A 22,579-nucleotide genomic window follows, 5' to 3' on the forward strand; every position below is an offset into this window, starting at 1 on the left:
TGGGATGACTTTTTTGTTATTCCAATGATATCCTTAAACAAATTTTCCTATGATAATGATATATTGTTGGTGTTATTAAAAAATATAAGAAATTTTGTTATATTTGTTGATATATTATTGTTGTCATTGATAAATATTAATATGATTTGTTGAGTTTGTTACATTTAAAGTCACAAATATCTATATTTATAATTTTAATTTATATCAAAATTTATATGATATAAAAAGAGGAACACATATTCTAACACACACTTTCCAACATACTCTATTTGATTGGTTAAAATTCACATAGATCCACCAAATCATGTGGGTCCCATATAAATTTGGTGGGTCTCATGTAAATTTTAACCAATGAGAGATGATGCGTTGGAAAATTGTGTTAGGGTGTGTGTTGTTAGCGTATCTCAAATAAAAATTACTTTTACAGATTTTTGTGTGAGCATATGCTAATATTGTTAGAGTTGTTTGTTTGTGTGAGAAGTCGTTTCGGCAAGTGTAGGACATAAAAATGTATCTTGAACTTAAAAAAAAAACAAGTATCTTAGCATCTTGATGTTACAAGGTTAAGTTTTTAGCACTTAGTTAGTCCATAACTCGAGTGTAAAAAAAATATCTTGCACTGAATTCCTTTTTAGTACTCCCTCTTGATCCTTTTAAGTGTCATTTCAAAATAGTACACTCAAATTAAGGGAGTAAATTGTTTGAGGATTTTTTTTATTATACCCTCATTTTAATCCATTAATAAATTTATGTTTTTTTCATACTCTCCCTTTGAAATAAATTTGACGTGTTATCTTTCTTCCATAACAAACAATTGTTAATTATTCTCTCTTTTCAATAAATTCCTTTTTTTTCCTCATAGAATATGCCTCTTTTCGTTAACAAACAATTGTCAATAGATTAAATATTGTTTGTAAAGCAATTTCCAAGTCTTTTATTTTATTTTATTTTCCGCTAGAATTGTTCTTTATTTTGCATTTGAAATTTTAACAATGTTACTCATCCTTTTTTTAAAGAGTAATGATATTTTGACAACCATTTGATGACAACTTTTGTGACAACCTTACTTTCCTTTCTTCTCATTGGTCAAAAACAATAGAGAGAGAAAAAGGAAGAGAGAGGATAAGTGCATCATGTGAGTATGAGAGAGAAAGTTGTACAAAAGTTGTCATAAAATGGTTGTACAAATATCATTTCTCTTTTTTAAAACAATGTTACTTATCTTATTTATATTGAATTTCAACTCTTCATGGAATAGATTATATATAAATTAGTTTTATTGAAAAAGAGCAAGAAGTGTAATTAAGAAATGGTATAATTGACAAATTGTATCCTTAAACTATCAAAATGATAGTTAAATAAAACACAAAATCGATACTCAAACGACATTTACAGAGAAACTGAATTGTATTGCCTAACGTCATTCGTGAAAATACTACCCTACCACAAACATGTATTGCGCAGCTGAATTTGCACAAATCACTATTGTTCTAGGATAACCTTTTTAGTACAAAATGTTGTCAAATAGCTTCTATTGGCGCTATAGCATAATAGCATAGCGGAATATAAACAAACCTTTATTTTCTGCAATCCGCGATTGACAACATTTTGTATCCGGTCTTTTAATGTACAATGAAATGTAAAGAAAAAGAGCAGTTTTGTGTCATTTCCTTAATATCAACAAACTTCATAGTCTCATCCTTATATTTATTGTCTCTTCTAGCACTACAAAAACTTTAGACTCTAAACCATGTCTGCAAGATCACTATTCTGTCCAGAGGTTTCAATCAGCTTCTTAAACAATGATTAACCATATGCACTTTTCATTCTGCTAAAGTTCTACAACAAATATTTATAACGGTACACTTATCGCGATTGGAAATTAAACATCTTGATAGACATGACAAAAACCAAACAGAAAACCACTGTGAATCCAACAACTACAGCTGCAACTACTCCCAAAAAATCATGCTGGAAACCAAAGTAATTTTCCAAAAAGTCTTCTACTGAAACACTTCTTCCATTATATTCAATATGATCTTTTATACCTCCAAATTGTGAAGCCACCAATCCATTCAAACTCCATGCCATTGGATTTGCCCAGTAAAACCATCTCCACCATATTGGAATTCTCTTTTATCACATATCAAAGAAAATGAAATCATAAAAATTAAGAAATTATTTCTATACAGAAAATCTTAAAAAAGTAAAACTTATCTCTTATCATTAAAGGAAGTAAAAACTTACTGGTGGTGGGACAACAGATCCTGAGAAAAGATTCCATAATACATAGGACGGGCGGGTAAGGAAAGAGACAATGGTTTGGTTTGGGGTTATAGCTATTGTCATCATGCCATAGTAGGTACAGTATAGGGAGGTGAAGAAAACAAAATATATGTACCAGAAAAATTTAGTCACACTCCATTCAAAACCAACCATTGCATAAACTATAGTTCCATAGACCAAAGCTTGTAAAAGAACATAAGGGATTTCGATTAGAGCCTGCATGAAAATATGAAGACTGAATTATAGAAAAACATAGATACTGAAGCAAGTCATTTATTTATATGAGAATATAAGTAAAGACTAAAGAAAATCACTTGCCTGACCAAAAGCATATGCCAGAGAAGAATACATTCTGGCAGCTTTTTCCCTATACAGAACTGCTCTCTCTGCACTCACCACTGCTTGCACAGAACTAGCATTCTTAATGCCAATAAGTAGAATAGTAATCGACATTGAGCCAATGGAGTTAAGGAGATCTTGTCGATTTTCACTGTAGTTGATTGAAGAGAACTTAATCTTAGAAAGAAAAAAATAGAAGCAAACTCATTTTAATCGCATAACAGTTTCTAGTTTCCGGCTTACATTTTGGAGCCAAGGCCATAAAACACGCTCCCGAAAAAGATAGAGGCAACGGCTGTGAAGAGAAATCTTAATGCATTGTATCGCGGATTCCGCCAGTAAGACCAATGTTGTTTCCATAAGCAAGCCTTGAATTGAGCGAAAAGGGGTCTTGAGTATTTTGAAGGAAAATGAATATCCACAGAATCAGGAGCTGGAATGCTCAATTCTGCAATAAGATCTTTGTTTCTCCTAAAACAAACACCGCAGGTATCATTTCACATCAGCAAATTTTAAATGACAAAAAAAAGAGAGGCTTATACTTATTTTCCATCAAATTGCTTTCTTTAGTATTATTTTTCTTGATCAGTCTCAGACTTTATAGAATTACAAATACCTGTGTAATTCTGAATTTTTGTACACTTCAGAAAAATCAATCTCCAATTGCATTTCTTTTTCAGAAGAAGTAACTTCCAACATCCAAGCTGCTGGGTTACAACCATCTTCAATCTTACTGACACCTTGAATCCCCTTCAAGATAAAAGTGTGTATGCAAGTGCAATTTTTAGCCAAATTAAGATCATAGTAATAGAACATGCACTTCAAATATCAAATTTTCATCACAATTCTACCTCAAAATAGTTTACTAAATGGGAAGAATGATGTCCAATTGGCCCCGCATATATCACTTTTCCTCCTTGCTTCATCAAGAACAGCTACATTTTGATGAAAATAATGATCAGAGCTTGCTAATGTAAGAAAATGAACTAAAAATAAAAATTAAATATAGGTTTACTCTTTTTATTTCACCTCATCAAAAGATTCAAATATATCAATATTTGGTTGATGAATGGCGCAGACAACAGTTCTTCCATTGTCCACTATATTTCTGATGGCTCTCATAACAATAGCAGCAGATCTTGCATCTAGCCCTGAAGTTGGCTTATCCATGAACATTATTGAAGGATTTGCCACTAACTCGACCGCAATAGTCAACCTTTTTCGCTGTAGTGTAGAGATACCATTAGCACCAGGCAATCCAACAATTGTATCCCTTAGTGGGGTCAGTTCCACAAGCTCCATAACTTCCTCGATGAACATCTGCATCCATTAGTTAACTCCATTTTTGTTAACTTGTGATAATAAATAGGGTGTAAGCTATATATTGAAATTATTCAACATGGGATTCGGATACCAACCTTCCTGGTTTCAGCATTGATTTCTGCAGACAATCGGAGCCATGCCGAAAAGAGCAATGATTCATATACAGTAACATAAGGAGAATGGATATAATTTTGTTCACAGTATCCACAAATTCTTGCAAAGGTTTCCTGCTTCTTTGAATAGCCAGAAATTGTGATGGTCCCACCAATATATCCTCTGGTTTTTCTTCCAGCTAGTACATCCATCAGAGTTGTTTTGCCAGCACCAGTCACACCCATCATAGCTGTGAGAACACCCGGTCTGAATGAACCACTGACACCATTCAATAGGTTCAACCTTTCCCCGACAACTCGTTGATTCTTCATTTCCTGCAAGCTTAGAGTAAGCTTATATATAACTATGAAAATTTAACAAACACAAGTGTTTCTCAATCATTTTATTTTGTTTATAAATTACCTGTGGCATATCAACTGAATATGTTACTTCATCAAAGGTGATACAGTGTGGTTCAAAAGAAAGAATCATTCCTCTCTTCCTGTAATGTTTAGTTTCCGTTTCAGATTTTTTCTTCTTTGATAGCAATTGAACGGATTCAACGACCTGATGTTCTTTAAGTGCTGCATAATCCATTTCTAATATTAGTACATTCTTTAAGCTTTAATTTATTTTGTTAAGGTTGGTGAAACTCACGGTTCAAGAAAGTAAGAGCAAGAATGTAACCAATGATAAATAGTAATGTGTATCCAATCAATGCACCAAAACCTATCCAATACCAGTTGGACTGAGTAAAGAACCCACGAGATTTCAAAACTTGAACTCCTAGTGGTTCTGTTGAGTTCGGTACAACCTTCCATAAAAACACATAGATATCCAGACAAGTGATTAATTTGTGTGATAAAGAGGCACATAAATGAAGATATTGACCAGTGAATAACATACATGTCTCCATGTCTTCCCTTGGAACTCATTATTCAACAAGGCATTCTGTCCATACATTGCAGGTGATATCCAAAATTCCCATAACCACCACTTCTTTATATTGTCTGTATAAGCATATAGAACAAGATTGTTTTGTTATTCTAAGTCTACAACAATAATATATAGCAAAACATCAACATTGATATCTTGTGTTTGTTATACCTTGCGACACCACGACAAGAAGCATTCCCAATGAAAGTGTTGCAAGTGTCGCAGCCATTGACGTTTCTCTACCAATTGCACCAACTAATCGGCAAAACACAACAGCCATTTGGTTGACAAGAACTAGAAGAAGGAATGTTCTTCAAAGATATATTATGCACAAATTATATTAGGCGCCAAAATCAAACTTGATATGTTTTACTAAAAATGCATTAAAAACATTGCTCTTTTAAGTTTTACCTTCCAATAACATTTGGATCACCAATGATAGAATAGGTGAGGATTACCCAAACACCTACTTCTGCAAAATTTAAGGGAATTCTTAGGATCCATGCAGGAAGAGCATATGCCCATGAAGGAAAAAAGAGTAAGTCCCTTTGCTTGTAAAACACAGGAAGCCTCCCAACCATCATAGCAAGTTCAGCAAATCCATTCAATATAATTACGTTACTTCCATAGAACAATGCACTTGCATAAATGCCTCCATCAGTCACTGAATCATGGTGCATTCGAGTCGGAAGGAAAACTGTCATGGTGATGATGGCCACCAAAGCAATCTTAGACGAAGAAAAAGGTGTTGTGTTAGTAATGAATTTGAGTTAAATTTGCATCAAGTGAAAATCTAAATTTAGACATTGTTGAAACCAAACCTACTTGGAGAAGTTTGAAGATATAGTGAGATGAATTGCGCTTCATGAGTAAATAGTCTCTTGACAAGCAAGCTTTGAATAATTCCAACTTTCCAATTCCATACTTGTTTGTTGTCAAAGCAGCTGGATGGCTTTTAGACTTGTCAAATTGAGTAGCAAGTTCATTAGCAAGGCTTCTCCCAACATGATACGACTCAAAAGCATCTGCAAACTCTTTAGCTGTCACAAATATATAAGGCTTTTCTTCATGTGTCCAATATTGTTCCTGATCTTTCATTGATGTCACCTACAACATTACATTGCATTACATTACAACCAAAGTCAAATAATTAGTAAAACTTAGTCCTAACCACTGGTAAATTTGCACTTACTTCTTGTAAAAAATCTACCACTGGTTTCCTCTCAGGACACATAAAACCCATTGAAGCAAAAAAATCAAGCACTTGTACACAAGGACCTTGGTACACAATGTGTCCATCAGAGAGTAAAATAATGTCATCAAAAAGATTGTAAGTCTCTAGTGATGGCTGTTGTAGTGAGATCACAGCAGTTCTTTTGAGAAGGTGGACAAATTGTTTCAGCGATTTCACAATTTGAAAGGCCGTTGAGTCATCCAAACCAATAGATATATCATCCATGAATAGAGCTTTAAATGGTCCGACCAGCGTCTCCCCTGTATATATTCATTGACAATTATTAAAAATTATCACATGTCAATGTGATTATTCTTTATAGACTTCAATATTGAAACCAAGTTTGTTGTACCTATTGTAACACGTTTCCTTTGTCCCTCAGAGATGCCTTTTAACATCGCATTTCCCACCATATTATCTTCACATATGTCCAGTCCCAAAATCTGAAAATATGAACCAAATAAAAGGATAAATTAATACAAAATTTCATGGAGAGCTTATGATGATCAAAAAGGTTTTGAGTCTATAAATTTTACCTTTAAAATATAATCTGTTACAACATTTGCTCTCTGGTCCTCAGTTGCTACAGCCTAAGAAGCATTATGAAATCACAAGTCCAACCATTGTTTAATTAGCCATTCTATTCATAAATCGAAAACTAAAAAATAAATAGATGTTGAACTCTCATGGTTTTAAATAAAGATCCTCGACTGAAATCACAAGTCTGCAACGCAAAGCGTAGTTGAAGCTGCAATTCCCTACATATCAACGATTTTGACGTGACTACAACCGTTATTGTGACCACTATTTAAAACTATGCTCACTCGTACCTTCATATAGACATCGATATCCGGATCAGGAATAATGTTTTCCTCTTTCTCTCTTCTACACACCTCTTCTAGCATATCTACATAAAGGCATTTTGTTATTATTTTTCCATCAAATATCAGATTTAGTTTTGGAAAACAAAATGCAACATCAAATACTAACCATATCGAGGTCCAACTCCTTGAACTCTTGCTGAGAACGCCAAGGTTTCTCTGACAGTCAATTCTCCGAGGTGAGTATCATTTTGACTGACATAAGCAGCAGTTCTTTGTGGTACAAACTCATTCATTTCATGACCATTATAACTCACTTTTCCAGTGAACTGTTCATAAAATTGCACCTCATTAGCCAACTAGAATTGCAAAATGCAAAAACAAAACATGGACGCATCATTTTGACAAATGAATAATAACCTTTAAGTTGGGATCAAGTTTTCCAGCCAAAGCCAAGAGGAGTGTGGTCTTTCCAGAATTCGGAGGACCTAAAAGCAATGTCAACCTATAGATATATATAGAGTAGCAAATGCAAATGCATTATTTGAGTTTGATTTACAATGTTCTTATTATTGATCATGGTTTTCTAATGATACATATATTTAGCACCAACTTAGACAGATACACTAGAGACTAGACATGACACTGATGCGTGGACATCAATAATAATTTAAGAAAATTGAAGTAGTTGAATGCAACCACATGTCTTGGTGTCCGACACCGCTCACAAGCTTTAGTATGAAAGTGCTAGATATCCTACAACATTTGGAATTAATATGCCTTCATTTCATAATTACCTGCTATGCTTTAAAATTCCACTGACATCCTGTAGAATATTCAATTGTTGTTTTCTTCTTTTTAGTATATATTTCAACGGAGCCTTTGAAATCCAAAATAAAAAAAGAGAGGAATTAGAGTCTATCCAACCCATCATTTTCAATGAGATTATTAATTGTATATATCAAACTCTAAACTTCCAATGTTACATATTACTACTTACCTCTATTAGGTCAAGCATGTAGTTAGTGATTGTAGGCAAAGCTCTCTTTCCTACATGAACTTGTGCTTGGACATTCAAGTGCTCAAATCGAACTTCAACTGTAGGAATATCAACTCCAGCTCTGTGATGTGATAATATTTTGTCATGCAAAGTAGAAAAAGAGATGTATATACAATTTTTTCATGTAACAACAACAGAAAAAATATTGTCACATACATACATACATACCTATCAATACGATCTCGCATAAGTTTCAACAAGAAACTTTGATCATTGTCCACTTCATCAGTATTATTCCTCAGAAGTCTTTGAAGCAAATATGTTCTTTCTTGCAACCCAATTTTGTGGACATCAATTTCATTGGAGTCTCCTTCAGGAGTGGTCAATAAACCTCTCCTCAAACGTGCAACCGTTGGAAGCCTCTGAATTGAAGCCCACTTGATCAAACTGCTCTCATCACTCTCCATTTCCTCCTCCTATTTTCTCAGTATTGCAAAGCAGAACAAGTTGGTGAGATGTACGTGCATATAGCACCTCCAAAAGAGTCGAACACAAATTCTTGATGTGACCATTTTCATTTTTATTCAACGACTTAATGATTTTTCTTATTAGCTTACCTATTAAAAACGCTATATTAAATAAGTAAAAATAAAAAAACATCCATCAATCAATAATAATATAAGGAAAAATTACACTCACCTCCACTAAGGTCTATTAAAATGGCACTGACACCCCTCAATATGATGTACATTAACCTTCATAAGCATGTGTCATCGTGAGCTTAGCTCAATTGATAGAGACAATTCATAATATATACAAGATCGGGGTTCAAACCCCTGACACCATAAAAAAAAAAATCTTCATAAGCATGTTTTTTTCATACGTTACATGATCAAATTTAATTTGCCATATTATATACACAATTTGGCACCCAAAATATTTTTCAAATTCACATGACAACAAAATCAATCAATTGCCATTTTAGAACTAGTATGAAAACCAATTTATAAGCTAATAGAATAAAAAGAAACCGTGAATGAAAAACCAATATAAACACACCTGAGTAGGGCAAGAACTACGAATTGTAACAACACAACATGAAGAACGAGGGAAAACAACGAGAGATGAGACAGTGAGTGATTGAAGTAGGATTGGAGATTGAGTCCAATAAATTAGGGAGGTCCAAAAGGATCCTATTACACCTAAGAAGTGGAATGACTATGATGTCATTTAGTAGTGAGTCATTAGTTCTAGAAGATTGGTGACTCAAGTTTGTTAGGATAGGAAGGATCTAGAATAACTTTGCTTATATAATATCTTGTATTTTCTCTATTACAATCATCAATGAAATTAAGTCTAGGAATTTAAGGGAGGTTGTTATAATTTTTCCATAATTTAATGTCATGCTATTTTTTATATTTGCTTATTTTAAAATGAATTTAAATTTTGAACCGAGGATATCAATACATGACAAAATTCTAGAGTGCAAAAACGTTTTCTTATATAATCATACTGCTTCATTCTTTTAAGAATGGTGATGAACTGGGATTGTTTTCTTGGTGTATCCTCTACACGTAAAGACATAAATTAATCCTTCAAAACGGATAGGACATCAATATGCCTACTAAATTTCCATGGTTCGATTCTAATACAAGACCTTTGCTTAAATTAAAAGATATTTATTAGGGTTAAATATGTTTTTAGTCCTTACATTTTGCGCTCCTTTGAAGAATAATCTCTACATTTCATTAAATGTTTTTAAAATCCTCACGTTTTATATCCGTTATCAAAATTAGTCCCTACTGTTAATTCTCTAACGAAATGCTGATGTGGCAGTTAGTGGGTCCCAATTATTTTTGGGTTAAATATGTTTTTGGTCCCTGCATTTTGCGTGACTTTGAAGAATAGTCCTTATTATTTTAGGGATTTTAAAAACATTTATTGAAATGCAAGGACTATTTTTCAAAGTCACGCAAAATGTAGGGACCAAAGACATATTTAACCTTAAAATAATTGGAACCCACTAACTGCCACATCAGGCCGCGTCAGCATTCCGTTAGAAAATTAACAGCAGAGACTAATTTTGATAACGGAGATAAAATGCGAGGATTTTAAAAACATTTAATGAAATGTATGGACTATTCTTCAAAGGGTCGCAAAATGTAAGGACTAAAAACATATTTAACCATGTTTATTATCATCTTATTGAAGAGTGTTTTTGGATGAACTAGGATTTTCCACCAACAAAACACAATAAACAACTAGTAAAAAAAAGTATTCTTAAAAAAATGAACATGGATAGAGAGACATAGATACTGAAAAGAAAAAAACAAACTCTTAAGTTTGAAGATATGAATATCAATTTTTTGTTTTTGATACGTAGATTAGTGGCTAAAAATTCTTCTTGGGGTTCGAACCAACTGAGTTAAACTCACTCGGACGAATATCAATTTTTTTTTTATGTGTCAAATTAAGTGTTATCAAATTGTCATTAAATTCGGAGATTTGAATATCAATTTTTTTTGTCAAATTAAGTGTTAATTATTAAATTAATTTTAAATAGTGAAAAAATAGTTTGAATAACACTTAATTATTTTTGAATCTATTGTCTAATTATGAAAGTTAATTACAATTTTTCTTCATTTTAATCATTTGACACATCCGTATTTTTTTTTACACTTTTGTAACAAAAAAGTTCTTTTTAGGGAAGAGATAAAATAAGTGTCAAAAGATTGATGTAAGTTTGTAACAAAAATTTCATTTTATATAGTTGTATTCAAACAAATTAAATTATTACTTAAAAAAAAGAGTATTATTACGATAAACAAACGCAAAATAGATTCTAATTTTTATAAATCTCTAAAAAAAAACAATTTCTAAATTATTGAATATCAAAATCACTTTTATTTTAATATATAACAAATAGATTCTTTGAGGCCATTTGTTATACCTTAAAAAACTCACTTTAAAAAAAACATTTAAAAAAATCAATTTTAAAGAGTTAAATAAGTTTTTTCGTCCCTGAAAATATAATGAATTTTGATGTTAGCCCCTAGAATTTAAAAATGATATTTTCATCCTCCTAAAGTTTTTTGTTTTGTTTTTAGCTTTTAATGGTAGTTTTATGTCAAGATTAAGACCATTTGATGTTTAAGATGTCTTCGATTTATGTTCGTCTCTTATGTCCAACTCATGTATATGATGTTTAAGAAATATCAAAAATATATCGTTAAGGGCATTATTTATCCTTCAAGCTAAAAGCAACGGTAATCAATTCTATATATCTTATTAAAAACACAAATTGTGCTTTAAAGAGAGATAACCATTCCGAGTCATATTCTATTTTTTATGGTGACCCCGGACCTTTTTATGCATTGTCCATACCAATTCTTATCTTTTTCTAATGCTGCTTACTTTTATTTAAGAACATCAATTGATTTTAGTAACTTAAAAGCTTGTATTCAAGCTCTAAGTATGCTTTCTGAACCAATTAAGTTCTGTGATTTATAAGATTTATTTGGATATGTGACATATTGCCACAGGCTTTTTTTTTTTTTTTTGAGCAAATATTGCCACAGGCTGTACATACATGCATTGAGAGAGGATATATAAAAACCAGTGCTCTCCACATTTATCATTAACAATTAACATTAAAATTAATATAACATACATGCATGTACATCTATCTATGTAATTAACCAGAAATGAGAATCTACTAGCATAAGTAATTGACCAGATGGCACATAACTAAAATCACACAAATCTATTAACAGTTTATTGATAGGATTCACAGATCCAACAATACACAGAAACAATTATGTCAAAATGAATTACAACATGTAAGAAAGATGAACAGAGGAAAGTGAAAGTAAAATGGAGCCTATACATGATTTTTCAATGAATATTTTGCAAAACATAGATCATCCTCAAGAGGTCATCATCTTCAAATCTTCTAATTACCTGATCTATATCTTTCGGAATATTGAGATTGAGAATATCGTTTCTGTTTCTCTAGACAATGGGAAGTATCTTTAGATGCACTGTAACAGCAAATTAGAGAACGATGTAAATATCATGATAAAGATATAGAGGTAATTAGAAGATTTGAAGATGATGAAGTTCGCAGTATAGCACTTGCCTTGTGGAGAAAAAAAAAAAGAACTCGTGATTACGTGGGAGTGAAGAAAGAAAACGAGTATGTGTTTGAAACCTTCTTTTTTACACATGTATATATGCCAGCTAGGTACTCTAAGAAAAAGAAGGAATAAAAGTTAGTTGGGTGGAAATTGACTTTGGATTATTATTGTCAAACTAATTAACTAGCTTGTGTTTTGTTTGCAACTGATTAAAGTGAGTCATAGTTAGTTATTGTGGTTGGTCACTTTGTATTTGAATAAAAACAATAAACAATAGTGAAATTACTTCGTGCTGCAGAGTTGTATTGCAAGGTACCTTCTAGGCCTATCAAACCAGGCTGGACCACAATAAGCCTACCATTTGATCGAGTTTGGATCTCATCATTTTGTTTCTCCATTTTTCCTCTCAATTACTATTGTTTTAAAGAGTTTTGAAGCATATATATTGTTGAAATTGACACCTGATATATGCAAAGTCAGAAAAATGACTTATAAATGAAGTTTGAAAAGGACCTAGAGGTTGAAGTTTTTCACGATTTTTTGCATGATTAGGACGTTAAAATACATTACACAATAAAAAATAGATTTTTTTTTTTTACTAAGGCCGAATTAATTATGAATTTTTATTTCCCGTAATTATGAATTTTGTACATGTTCTGAATAGAAATCGATCGTTAGTTAATTTGATATTATGTTAGTAGTCATCGTGAAAAATGTGACATGTTTTCTTGTTCCTATAAATATAACGAATTTGTCCAGTGAGTATAGCTCAGTTGGTAGGACAATGCATTATTATATGCAGGGGTTGGAGTTCGAACCCCGGATACCCCACTTATTCATCTTATAAGGTGAATTCTAGCCACTAGGCTATGTAACGCCCTCCTTTTATTTAATTATTTTTATTAAGTTAGAATCTATTTATGTGATTTATTTTAAATATGTGAGGTGCTAGTATTTTATTAAGTGACATTATTCTATTATTTATTAGAATATGAGAATTATTAGTGTAAGTAGAATTGGAGGTTAGAATAGAAAGAAGAATAAATTATTGGGCCTAAATAGATTTAGGAAGAGTGATTAGTATTATAAATAAGGAAGTTTAGGTTAAAAAGAGTTTTACGTTAAACCGCTTTTTGGAAAAGAGGAGAACAAGAGAGAAGAGAAGAAAGAGGAGAACTCAGAGAGAGAACCCTAGGAACGAAGAACGCTGCTTTTGATTTCAGAAAAACTATTTAAGGTAAGGGTGAGACTATCTTTCACTAATATTAGGTCTGTGAATCATTAGATTGCATCTAACATGCTTTAGTATGAGTTTGTAAGCGGGAAGTCTCTATTCACAAGTTGTATAAACATATGGGTAGTGAAGGGGTTTTTGTTCTTTTTCTTGTTTTTATAATCTTTTAAATTGGTGCTCTAATTTATCGGTGTAACTGTGTAACTATATATTTGATTTATTGAGATATTTAAGTTTATAGCAATCGTGTTCTATGTTCTCCTTTTCTTTTCCATGCGAACCCTTGTTCGATGTTCAAATAGTTTTGTTTTTGCTTTCTCTGAATTTTATCGTTTCTGTCATGCAATCAACCTGACTATGTTTTATTCATATTTTAGTAGTGTTTCATATAGTAGAACATATAGAGTGTATTATTATGTATGTGGTCTCACGGTTGTTGAGTGCTTGCTTGCCAATTGAATTTTCTCTGATCACTAATCCACTACTTGGTACTGTATATTTGTATATTTGGAACCTAAAGAGCTTACTGCCTATATTGTGTATGCGTGACAAATTCTTAGTGGATCAGCTAAACCTTATTTTACTTTATTTTATTTTAATTTTGTTTTAAAAGAAAAAAGAAAGAATGAAGCATTTGTTAGAATAGTCAAATAAAATATATATATTGGGTGCTTCCGTGGAAAATTTCTTGTTCGATGCAAAAATTTCAGTCCCTGTTTACACATAGCCTATTATTTAACTTCTTGTGATATGTAAAAAAATGTGATACTAAATTGTTATAGTTAGATATATGACATGTTCAGTGTACTAATACTTGTATTTTATTAAAGTGTGCTATTTTCATTATATTATACTTGTGATTTGTGCACTTATTGATAAGAAAAAGTGAGTTATTTATTGATGTGTTATTTGAAGATGTGTGATTTAAAGATGAGTTATATAAAGATGTGATCTTGTTATTTATGCACTATATGTGTTAATTATGATGCTTATGATGATGCGATGTTTAAGATGTTGATGTTTATCATTTGATATTGTTAAGTTATGATGCTGATATGATGTGACTTTATAAGTGTTGCATATGTTGTTGTTGATCTTATTTAAGATGTAAATGTCGGTCTAAGTCAAAGAGTTTGTTAAGTCGCCGAGTCGTTATGAAGTCATCAAGTTGTTAAGATGTTATGTTGTCAAATGTTAAGATGTCATAGATGTTCATGAAGTTCCTAAGACGTAAGATGTTGAGTCCATGCATACTCATTTAAAGATGAGGGCTCATGCCCTGGAGCTTTTGCTCAACCACGACGACGGAGCTTTTGCTCAACCACGACGATGGAGCTTTTGCTCAACCAGAGACGATGGCTCATGCCCTAGGAGCTTTTGCTCAATAGCGACGAGGGCTTATGCCCTAGGAGTATATTTATGCTCATAAGCGACGAGGGCTTATGCCCTAGATTGGTACCACATGCATTTGCATTTTCATGATGATTCAAGATGGTTTAAGACGTTAAGAGTTGCATAGTCGAGTCTAGATGCATTGTCAAGTCAAGTTGTTAAGTTGTGATGTTTTAACGAATTACTTTGTGATGCCTTTTAGTAAGATAATATGTGACGATGATTGTGACTGCTATATGATGATATATTGCTAAGATGAAATGATGATGTCTATGTATTTGATTGTAAATGTTAAATTATAAGATGTTTATATTGTTAAATGTAATTTATGATTTATGAGCTTAATATTATTGTTTGAGAAATCTCACCCCTTCTGCTTGAAAATGGGTAACTTGCAGGTAATCAAGATTAGCTGCGGTCGTGGGTGACTATCTCTCACTGTGTCCTTAGGTGCTCTGATACGTAACGGGATGGGGATTTTGATACTATTTTCTGTTCCTTTACGTATTGCCTTTTTGAAGTTTAAGAATTATTATTGAACTAAGAATTGATGAGATCATTTAAGATGAGGCCTGCGTGCCAAGACTATTTTAGATGTTGAATTAACTCCGCTGTGAGATATTAAATAATTTGTTGATTGAATTTGAAGGATAAATATTAATTTATTTCATTTATGATTTTTAAGAAATGTAACATTCTGTTTTGTGATGAAAAACTCTGATAATTGTTATGAAATTTTAACGTTGGGAAAACGGGGTGTTACAGGCTACCTGACCAAAAAAATTCTAGCCACTAGGCTACCTGACAAAAAAAAAATATAACTAATTTTGTTTTTCAACACACAATTTTAGTTCTTGCCAAATAATTAAAATTTGTTTTAATATAACAAATTTTGTTTTTCAACACACAATTTTAGTTCTTGCCACAATTTTAGTTCTTGCCAAATAATTAAAATTTGTTTTTTTTTTGTGGTGGCCGGGTTTCGAACCCCGGACCTTGCATATTTTTTGTGGTGGCCGGGGTTCGAACCCCGGACCTTGCATATTTTTATACATTGTTCATACCAACTGCGCTAAGCTCACGAGGACAAATTAAAATTTGTTTAGTTATGTTTAAACTTATAAATTTTTGAATAATTTTTTACAAACATATTAAAAACATTATAAAAATCTTTATTATCTATAAAAAAAAATATTCTTTTTCACATGTAATGAAATAAATATAAATTTTTAATAAACACAAAAGTTTAAAAATTAAAGTTATTTTTGGACCTAAAAACACATTTAATCCAAATTCCAAAATAAAAATAAAAAATAGAGAATGAAATGATGCATAGTTTTGAAACTCGGACCGGACCGGCCGGTCGAACCGGTCCATCCGTGAACCGGTGGGTAAGCCGGTTCGGTTCACTTATTGGATCAGTTATGTTATTGAACCGCTGTGAACCGGTCAAACTCGGTCAGAACCGGATTAACTCTGCGACTCGGAGGTCTACTCAAACCGGCCGGCTTTTCTGGACAAGTTTTTTTTTTTGGACAAGGAACAGCGTGATAATATATTTATTTTCTAAAAAATTCCACTTTTGCTGGGAGAGGAAATCGAACTGGCAACATCACCATAAATTAAATTATTGTGTGTGCTCTAACCACCACGCCATGGTTGCTGCTGTGTTATTATTTTGCTTCTCATTTATTATATTAAATTCAATTGCCAAAAATCACTATAACTCACATTTCTTTCTTATAAAACATTGAAATTCAAAATTATTTTAAACGATATAGTCTATAACAGTGCTACTGTCTTACTTCTTATTTTTAATGTTCAATGATATTTTTCATAATTTTAGCTTAATGATATATTGCAATTTATACTTAAAATTATATACAATTATCTTTAACACAAAAAAAAAACACTTGCTTCTAAATAATTTTGTGATTAATAGCATATTTTGTTTGTCAAAAATAAAAAATAGTGTAATGTTCTTTTTATTTGGTGATTTTTTTAAATATTTATTAGTGTTATGTTCTTTTTTATAGCCGAGTCATCTTATTTAATACAAAGATAAAAAAAAAAATATGAGACCGAGTGAAATAACCGAGTCATCCGATTCTTTCATGCGGTTCAACCAGCGACTCAGTGGTTCGACCAATGATTCATTGACCCAGTACCCCTCCCGAGTCGATGACCGAGCCGAGTTTTAAAACTATGAAAATGATGTTTGACGTTAAATTGTTGATCCACAGTCAATTTATGATATAGTCCTCGAATTTAAGGCAATTTAGAGTTTTAGTCCTTAGAGTATAAGGAGAGAAGGAGGTGGTAGTGTAATCAATCGATCGATCGATCGAACAAGAAAAGGAATGGAGGACTCCGGTGAGATATACGACGGCGTAAGAGCTGAATTCCCTTTATCGTTCGGTAAACAATCGAAATCTCAAACCCCTCTCGAAACCATTCACAAAGCTACTCGCCGCACCACTTCTACTTCTTCCAATGATTTTCCTTCCATCTCTTCTTCTTCTTCGAAGGAATGGCTTCATTCCATTCGTCCCCCCAAAAACCCTACCCCTCCATCTCCGCCTCAAGACGACGATTCTCCCCTCGTTGGACCACCTCCGCCGCCGCCACGTCATGAAGCCGACGATGAGGAAGATGACGGTGAGATGATTGGTCCTCCCCCGCCTCCACCTCGTTCCAATTTCGATGATTCCGAAGACGAAGAAGAGGATTCAGATAAAGACGAACTTGAAAACCGCTTTCGTATTCCTCTTAGCAACGAGATTGTCCTCAAAGGCCATACAAAGGTACTTTCTTCCTTCCTTCCTCTCTCTTTCTTCTTCTTATGTTTTTTTAGGATTCTGATTTCCTGGAAAATATGGTCCTGTTTGGATAAACACCTTAATTTGGACCATATGAATAATCTATTTTTATAACAAAATAAGCTGAAAACAAGCTTATGAACATGTCATAAGCTGTTTTCATAAGCCGGAAGTATGATTGCATTGTCTTATTTGAGCTTATCTAGTGACATAAGTTTTGGAGTCTGTTTGGGAGAACTTAAGAAAAAACAACCTACAAAAACAATACAAAGTTATTTTATCTTTTGGTATAAAAATAGCTTATGCAAACTTATACATAAGCACTTATCATGATAAGCAAGCTGCAAATAAGCTGTTTACCCAAACAGGCTGTCATTCTATAGCTTCAAACAGTCTCACAAGTGCTTATGCAAGTAGATAAGATGAAATATGCTATCATTCTATAGCTTCAAACAAACCCCTGTGTTGCACCCAATCAATATGATTTTGATTGGATAAATAACTTACTTAATTAAGCACTTATAGTACACACTCTAATCATATAAGTGTTTGAAGTTATTTCTATGTAAGTCATAAGCTGTTTATGTAAGCTATTATGAGTTCAAATATGCCAAATAGGAACTAAAATCACTAGAAGACGGATACTAACTATCGGATGGGCAGTAGTTGTAGTTATTAGCTCACAACGCAACACAGGAGAAAATAAACTCCCATATTGCATCTAATTAATTACATTTTGTTTGAATATACAACTTAACGAAGTGCTTATAGTGCAAGCCCTTATCACATAAGTGCTTATGTATAAATTATTTATATAACAAAAATATGTTATAAACTATTTTCGTAAACTATCTTGGAGAGTTTATTGAAATAAGCCGAAAACAACTTATAAACATGCTATAAGTTGTTTATATTATAAGCTCTCTTGAACAGTGTAAAAAATGCATCCAAAGTAGATACAATCAAATAAGAAAATAGAAACTGAAATCGCTTGAAGATGGATACTGACCATATGAATGAGAAGTAGTTGTAGCTAGTGGTTTTTTAATTATGAGATTTGGGTAACTTTTATCAGGTTGTGTCCGCTCTTGCTGTGGATCACACGGGGTCCAGAGTACTATCTGGAAGTTATGACTATATGGTTCGTATGTATGACTTTCAAGGAATGAATTCCCGTCTGCAATCGTTTCGACAAATCGAGCCGTCTGAAGGCCATCAAATTCGCAATTTAAGCTGGAGTCCAACTGCAGATCGTTTTTTGTGTGTGACAGGATCAGCTCAAGCTAAGGTAGCTAAAAACCTAACATCTTTTTTTCTTGTTTCCTTCATATGCTTTATTAGTGTTTGTTTGCATGTATTAATCATACTTTTCCTGACTTCCTTTGGTTGCATTGCAGATTTATGATCGTGATGGCCTCACTCTTGGTGAGTTTGTAAAGGGAGACATGTATATTCGTGATCTAAAGAATACCAAGGGTCATATAACTGGATTGACATGTGGTGAGTGGCACCCAAAAACTAAGGAGACCATTTTGACATCATCAGAGGATGGGTCGCTCCGCATATGGGATGTAAATGACTTCACAACTCAGAAGCAGGTTTGGAAAATTTTCACCTTACTCTTCTTCCATGGCCATTTTCATTTTATTTTTCACCTTTGGTTGGGTGAAGAGAACCCTTCCAATAGAAACATTGTGTGATTTGTATATATTAGTATTTTGGGTTTTTTTTTTTGCCAAATATTCAAATCAAGTTTTTTGTATTTTGGGATCTACAACTTTGCTTTAGTTTTTGTTGCGAATTCGATGAAAAACTCACACCAATAACAACTTGATGTGTGGAGCAAGGGATAATTAAGCAACCAAATTCAAAGTGTATGGAACAATTATAATCACAAGCCAAAAGTAGAAAACAACAGCGAGAGAAAAGGAAGAGAGAACGCAAAAGAATTTGTTGACCCAGTTCGGTCCAAATTGACCTAGTTTGGGGGAGAGAGCAGCCCTCCGTTCCACTATATGACGAGTAACGTTACAAAGAGATTTCAATGGGTTACAAGAATAAGTCTCCCGCCTAATTCTACCCAAAACCCAGCCTCTTCCCGTAACCAAGAGACTCAATCCTAATAGTGTTTCCCAAGGTGAATCAACCCTCAAAACCTAGTGTTTGTTCCAAAGAGACAAACTCTATACAAACCCTAGTTTTGTTGTTGCCTTTCTAAACCCTTGTTTCAGTCCCCTCTATCTCGAGGTTTACACTGGTACAATGTCTATATTTATAGTAAAAGTAACTCCCATAAAATTGTACCAAATCTGGCCCAAAAAATATGTTTCTGAAAAATAATAGCATGCAAAATCGGGCCCCGATTTTCCAAAATCGGCCGCCGATTTTTACAGCAGCAACAGCTTCCAACATGCGTCCAAAATCGGGCTCCGATTTCCAAAATCGGCCACCGATTTTCCCAGTTCCAGCAAACATGATTTTGGCCTCCAAACTCCAATTTTGAGTCACTTTCACAACAGTTTTTAAAGAAGTAATTGGCGTTGTCTTTATAATACCCCTGATCTACCCTGGATTATTGTTGTATGTGCGTCTTTTGCTTTGTACATTTTTTGAATAGAAACCGGTCATTAATCTGATATTCTGATAATAACTAGATTCAGAATTTCTCCATTTTCTCAAGTTTCCTTTTTCCACCCAATGACAACGAAAGAATATGCATATGTGCATTTTCACTTCACATAAATAGAGGTTTTTGTGTTTCTAGACGGAATTATGATTATTTATGTTATAACTTATATACATTTATATTTTCCATTTCTATGATGTTATTTAAATTATGCTGCTATCGTTCAATGGTAGGTCATTAAACCAAAGCTTGCGAGACCTGGAAGAGTTTCTGTCACCACATGTGCATGGGATCATGATGGTAAATGTATTGCTGGTGGTATAGGAGATGGTTCTATACAGGTAAAAATCCTTTCTCACTGACATTGGGTAATAAGTTCAACATCTATGTTCCGCTTTTAAGTTAAACACAGCTTTAACTTGTTATGTTCTTTCACAGGTTTGGAGTATTAAACCCGGATGGGGGAGTAGGCCTGATATACATTTTGAAAAATGTCACGAAGATGATATTACTAGTCTGAAATTTTCTGCTGATGGGAGAATCTTATTGTCAAGGAGCTTTGATGATTCATTGAAGGTTAATAAATGATCACATACTTGAAATCATATCTTATGGCTTGCTGTTTTTCTTCTTTATTAGGCCTGCATAAACACTTTTCTAATTTTCCCAAGTCCTGCCTGATTGACCAATGAATTATGTTGTAGGTTTGGGATCTGCGCAAAACAAAAGAAGCCTTGAAGGTATTTGAAGAACTGCCAAACCATTATGGACAAACAAATGTCGGCTTCAGTCCTGACGAGCAACTATTTTTTACTGGTACATCTGTAGAAAAGGATAGCTCAACAGGAGGTTTACTATGCTTCTTTGATAGAGTAAATCTCGAGCTTGTTTCAAAAGTTGGCATATCCCCCACTTGCAGTGTTGTTCAGTGTTCTTGGCATCCTAAACTGAATCAGGTAACAAATTATCGGTCATGTTACTCAGCAATTTTCTGGTGTCATCTTGCATTCTCTGAAACAACATTTGTTGCTTATGCTTATAATATTTCTTGAATTTACTTTTATTTGTAAAGATCTTCGCATCTGTTGGTGATAAAAGCCAAGGAGGGACTCACATACTATATGATCCAACCATCAGTGAGAGAGGAGCTCTTGTTTGTGTTGCACGTGCACCAAGGAAAAAATCAGTTGATGATTTTGTAGCAAATCCTGTCATACACAATCCTCATGCTTTACCTCTATTTAGAGATCAGCCAAGCCGCAAGCGTCAGCGAGAGAAGGTATTAAAGGATCCATTGAAGTCCCATAAGCCTGAAATGCCCATGACAGGACCTGGCTTTGGTGGACGAGTTGGTACAAGTCAAGGAAGTTTACTGACCCAGTATCTACTAAAGGTTTGTGTGTATTTCTTAACAATTTTTCTTGACTTCTCGGTCTTCATACTTCAGAATATAACCGTAGTAAGGTAATTTTGTTTTTTACGTAACTGCAGAAAGGGGGCATGATTAAGGAGACGTGGATGGATGAAGATCCAAGGGAAGCTATCCTAAAATATGCTGATGTTGCAGCAAAGGAACCAAAGTTCATAGCTCCAGCATATGCTGAAACTCAACCTGAGCCTTTGTTTGCGAAGTCAGATTCTGAGGATGAAGAGAAATGAGTGTGTCATGAAGTTAAAATTGCTGGTATTGCAGGTGGTCATTGGTCAATACAGAAGGGACGTCAGAACAAAATGACTCAGAACTCAGTAGTTACTTGTTACAACATGTGGGGGACGGAGCATTCATGACATGGGATGCGTACCCTTATCGACTAAGCTTCATTAATGCAGCCTGAATGATAATGTTGATCTTTTGGTAGCTCTATACAGTTTTATCGATCTTCTTGGAGTGGTATTAATATCTGTACATTCTGTGTCATATGTAAAATTGAATATTTGAAAACTATTCTAAATGCTGTATCTTAATCAACACTTAGAAATTTAGATTTTTAATATTCCTAATAAATTTTATGAAAGATTGCTGATCTTCAAAATTTGGCATGGTGTTCATGTTACTGCTATGGTTGTGAAACTAAATTGTTGGTAACTTGATATCAGAAACAATTCTTGCAAAGCAAGTTTTAGAAGCCATATTTCATGTCAGAGCCGGCCAAGGTGATTTGTTTTTCAGCCGGCAATTGGTTAGACACTTACTTGACACCAATCATAAAAGTATGCTTCACCTTTTCAAAGAGAATAGTTTTCCAATACATTCTAGCAATAAGAGAAATCCATTGGTTTTTTCCGTTCATTGAATACATAGCCTAAGCGAAAACCTCTATTAGATTCCTTGTTATACTA

General features: G+C 33.3%; 2 protein-coding genes across 2 annotated transcripts; one reads left to right on the forward strand and one right to left on the reverse strand.

Moving 5' to 3' along the window:
- Window positions 1-1,792: 1,792 nt before the first annotated feature.
- On the reverse strand, window positions 1,793-8,609 carry LOC146910323 (pleiotropic drug resistance protein 1-like). The gene is made up of 23 exons (XM_085730558.1): window positions 8,261-8,609; window positions 8,033-8,153; window positions 7,830-7,912; window positions 7,453-7,537; window positions 7,202-7,361; window positions 7,042-7,118; window positions 6,748-6,801; window positions 6,564-6,654; window positions 6,170-6,471; window positions 5,803-6,084; window positions 5,389-5,705; window positions 5,149-5,288; window positions 4,948-5,051; window positions 4,699-4,855; window positions 4,465-4,625; window positions 4,044-4,376; window positions 3,655-3,945; window positions 3,477-3,560; window positions 3,242-3,375; window positions 2,869-3,096; window positions 2,605-2,776; window positions 2,248-2,502; window positions 1,793-2,133 (listed from the first exon to the last, which is right to left on the reverse strand). Exons 1-23 carry the CDS (start codon window positions 8,497-8,499, stop codon window positions 1,867-1,869), a joined length of 4,137 nt encoding a protein of 1,378 aa, XP_085586684.1. The 5' UTR covers window positions 8,500-8,609; the 3' UTR covers window positions 1,793-1,866.
- Window positions 8,610-17,124: 8,515 nt separating this feature from the next.
- LOC146910324 (Transducin/WD40 repeat-like superfamily protein) lies at window positions 17,125-22,272 on the forward strand. The gene is made up of 8 exons (XM_085730559.1): window positions 17,125-17,598; window positions 18,689-18,901; window positions 19,011-19,211; window positions 20,473-20,580; window positions 20,678-20,815; window positions 20,944-21,195; window positions 21,312-21,632; window positions 21,731-22,272. The coding sequence occupies exons 1-8, from the start codon at window positions 17,155-17,157 to the stop codon at window positions 21,896-21,898; spliced, it is 1,845 nt and encodes a 614-aa protein (XP_085586685.1). The 5' UTR covers window positions 17,125-17,154; the 3' UTR covers window positions 21,899-22,272.
- Window positions 22,273-22,579: the final 307 nt, after the last annotated feature.

The sequence above is a fragment of the Medicago sativa genome, chromosome 7, assembly GCF_051527215.1.
Source record: "Medicago sativa cultivar Bolivia chromosome 7, Bolivia_mono, whole genome shotgun sequence".
NCBI classification, from domain to species: domain Eukaryota; kingdom Viridiplantae; phylum Streptophyta; class Magnoliopsida; order Fabales; family Fabaceae; genus Medicago; species Medicago sativa.

Coding starts and splice junctions, on each gene's coding strand:
- LOC146910324 (XM_085730559.1), top strand. CDS start 17,155: ATGGAGGACTCCGGTGAGATATACGACGGCGTAAGAGCTGAATTCCCT. Junction 18,902..19,010: donor CAGGATCAGCTCAAGCTAAG/GTAGCTAAAAAC, acceptor GTTGCATTGCAG/ATTTATGATCGTGATGGCCT. Junction 20,816..20,943: donor GCTTTGATGATTCATTGAAG/GTTAATAAATGA, acceptor ATTATGTTGTAG/GTTTGGGATCTGCGCAAAAC.
- LOC146910323 (XM_085730558.1), bottom strand. CDS start 8,499: ATGGAGAGTGATGAGAGCAGTTTGATCAAGTGGGCTTCAATTCAGAGG. Junction 6,802..7,041: donor ATATCGATGTCTATATGAAG/GTACGAGTGAGC, acceptor AATGCTTCTTAG/GCTGTAGCAACTGAGGACCA. Junction 3,561..3,654: donor TATTTGAATCTTTTGATGAG/GTGAAATAAAAA, acceptor ATCAAAATGTAG/CTGTTCTTGATGAAGCAAGG.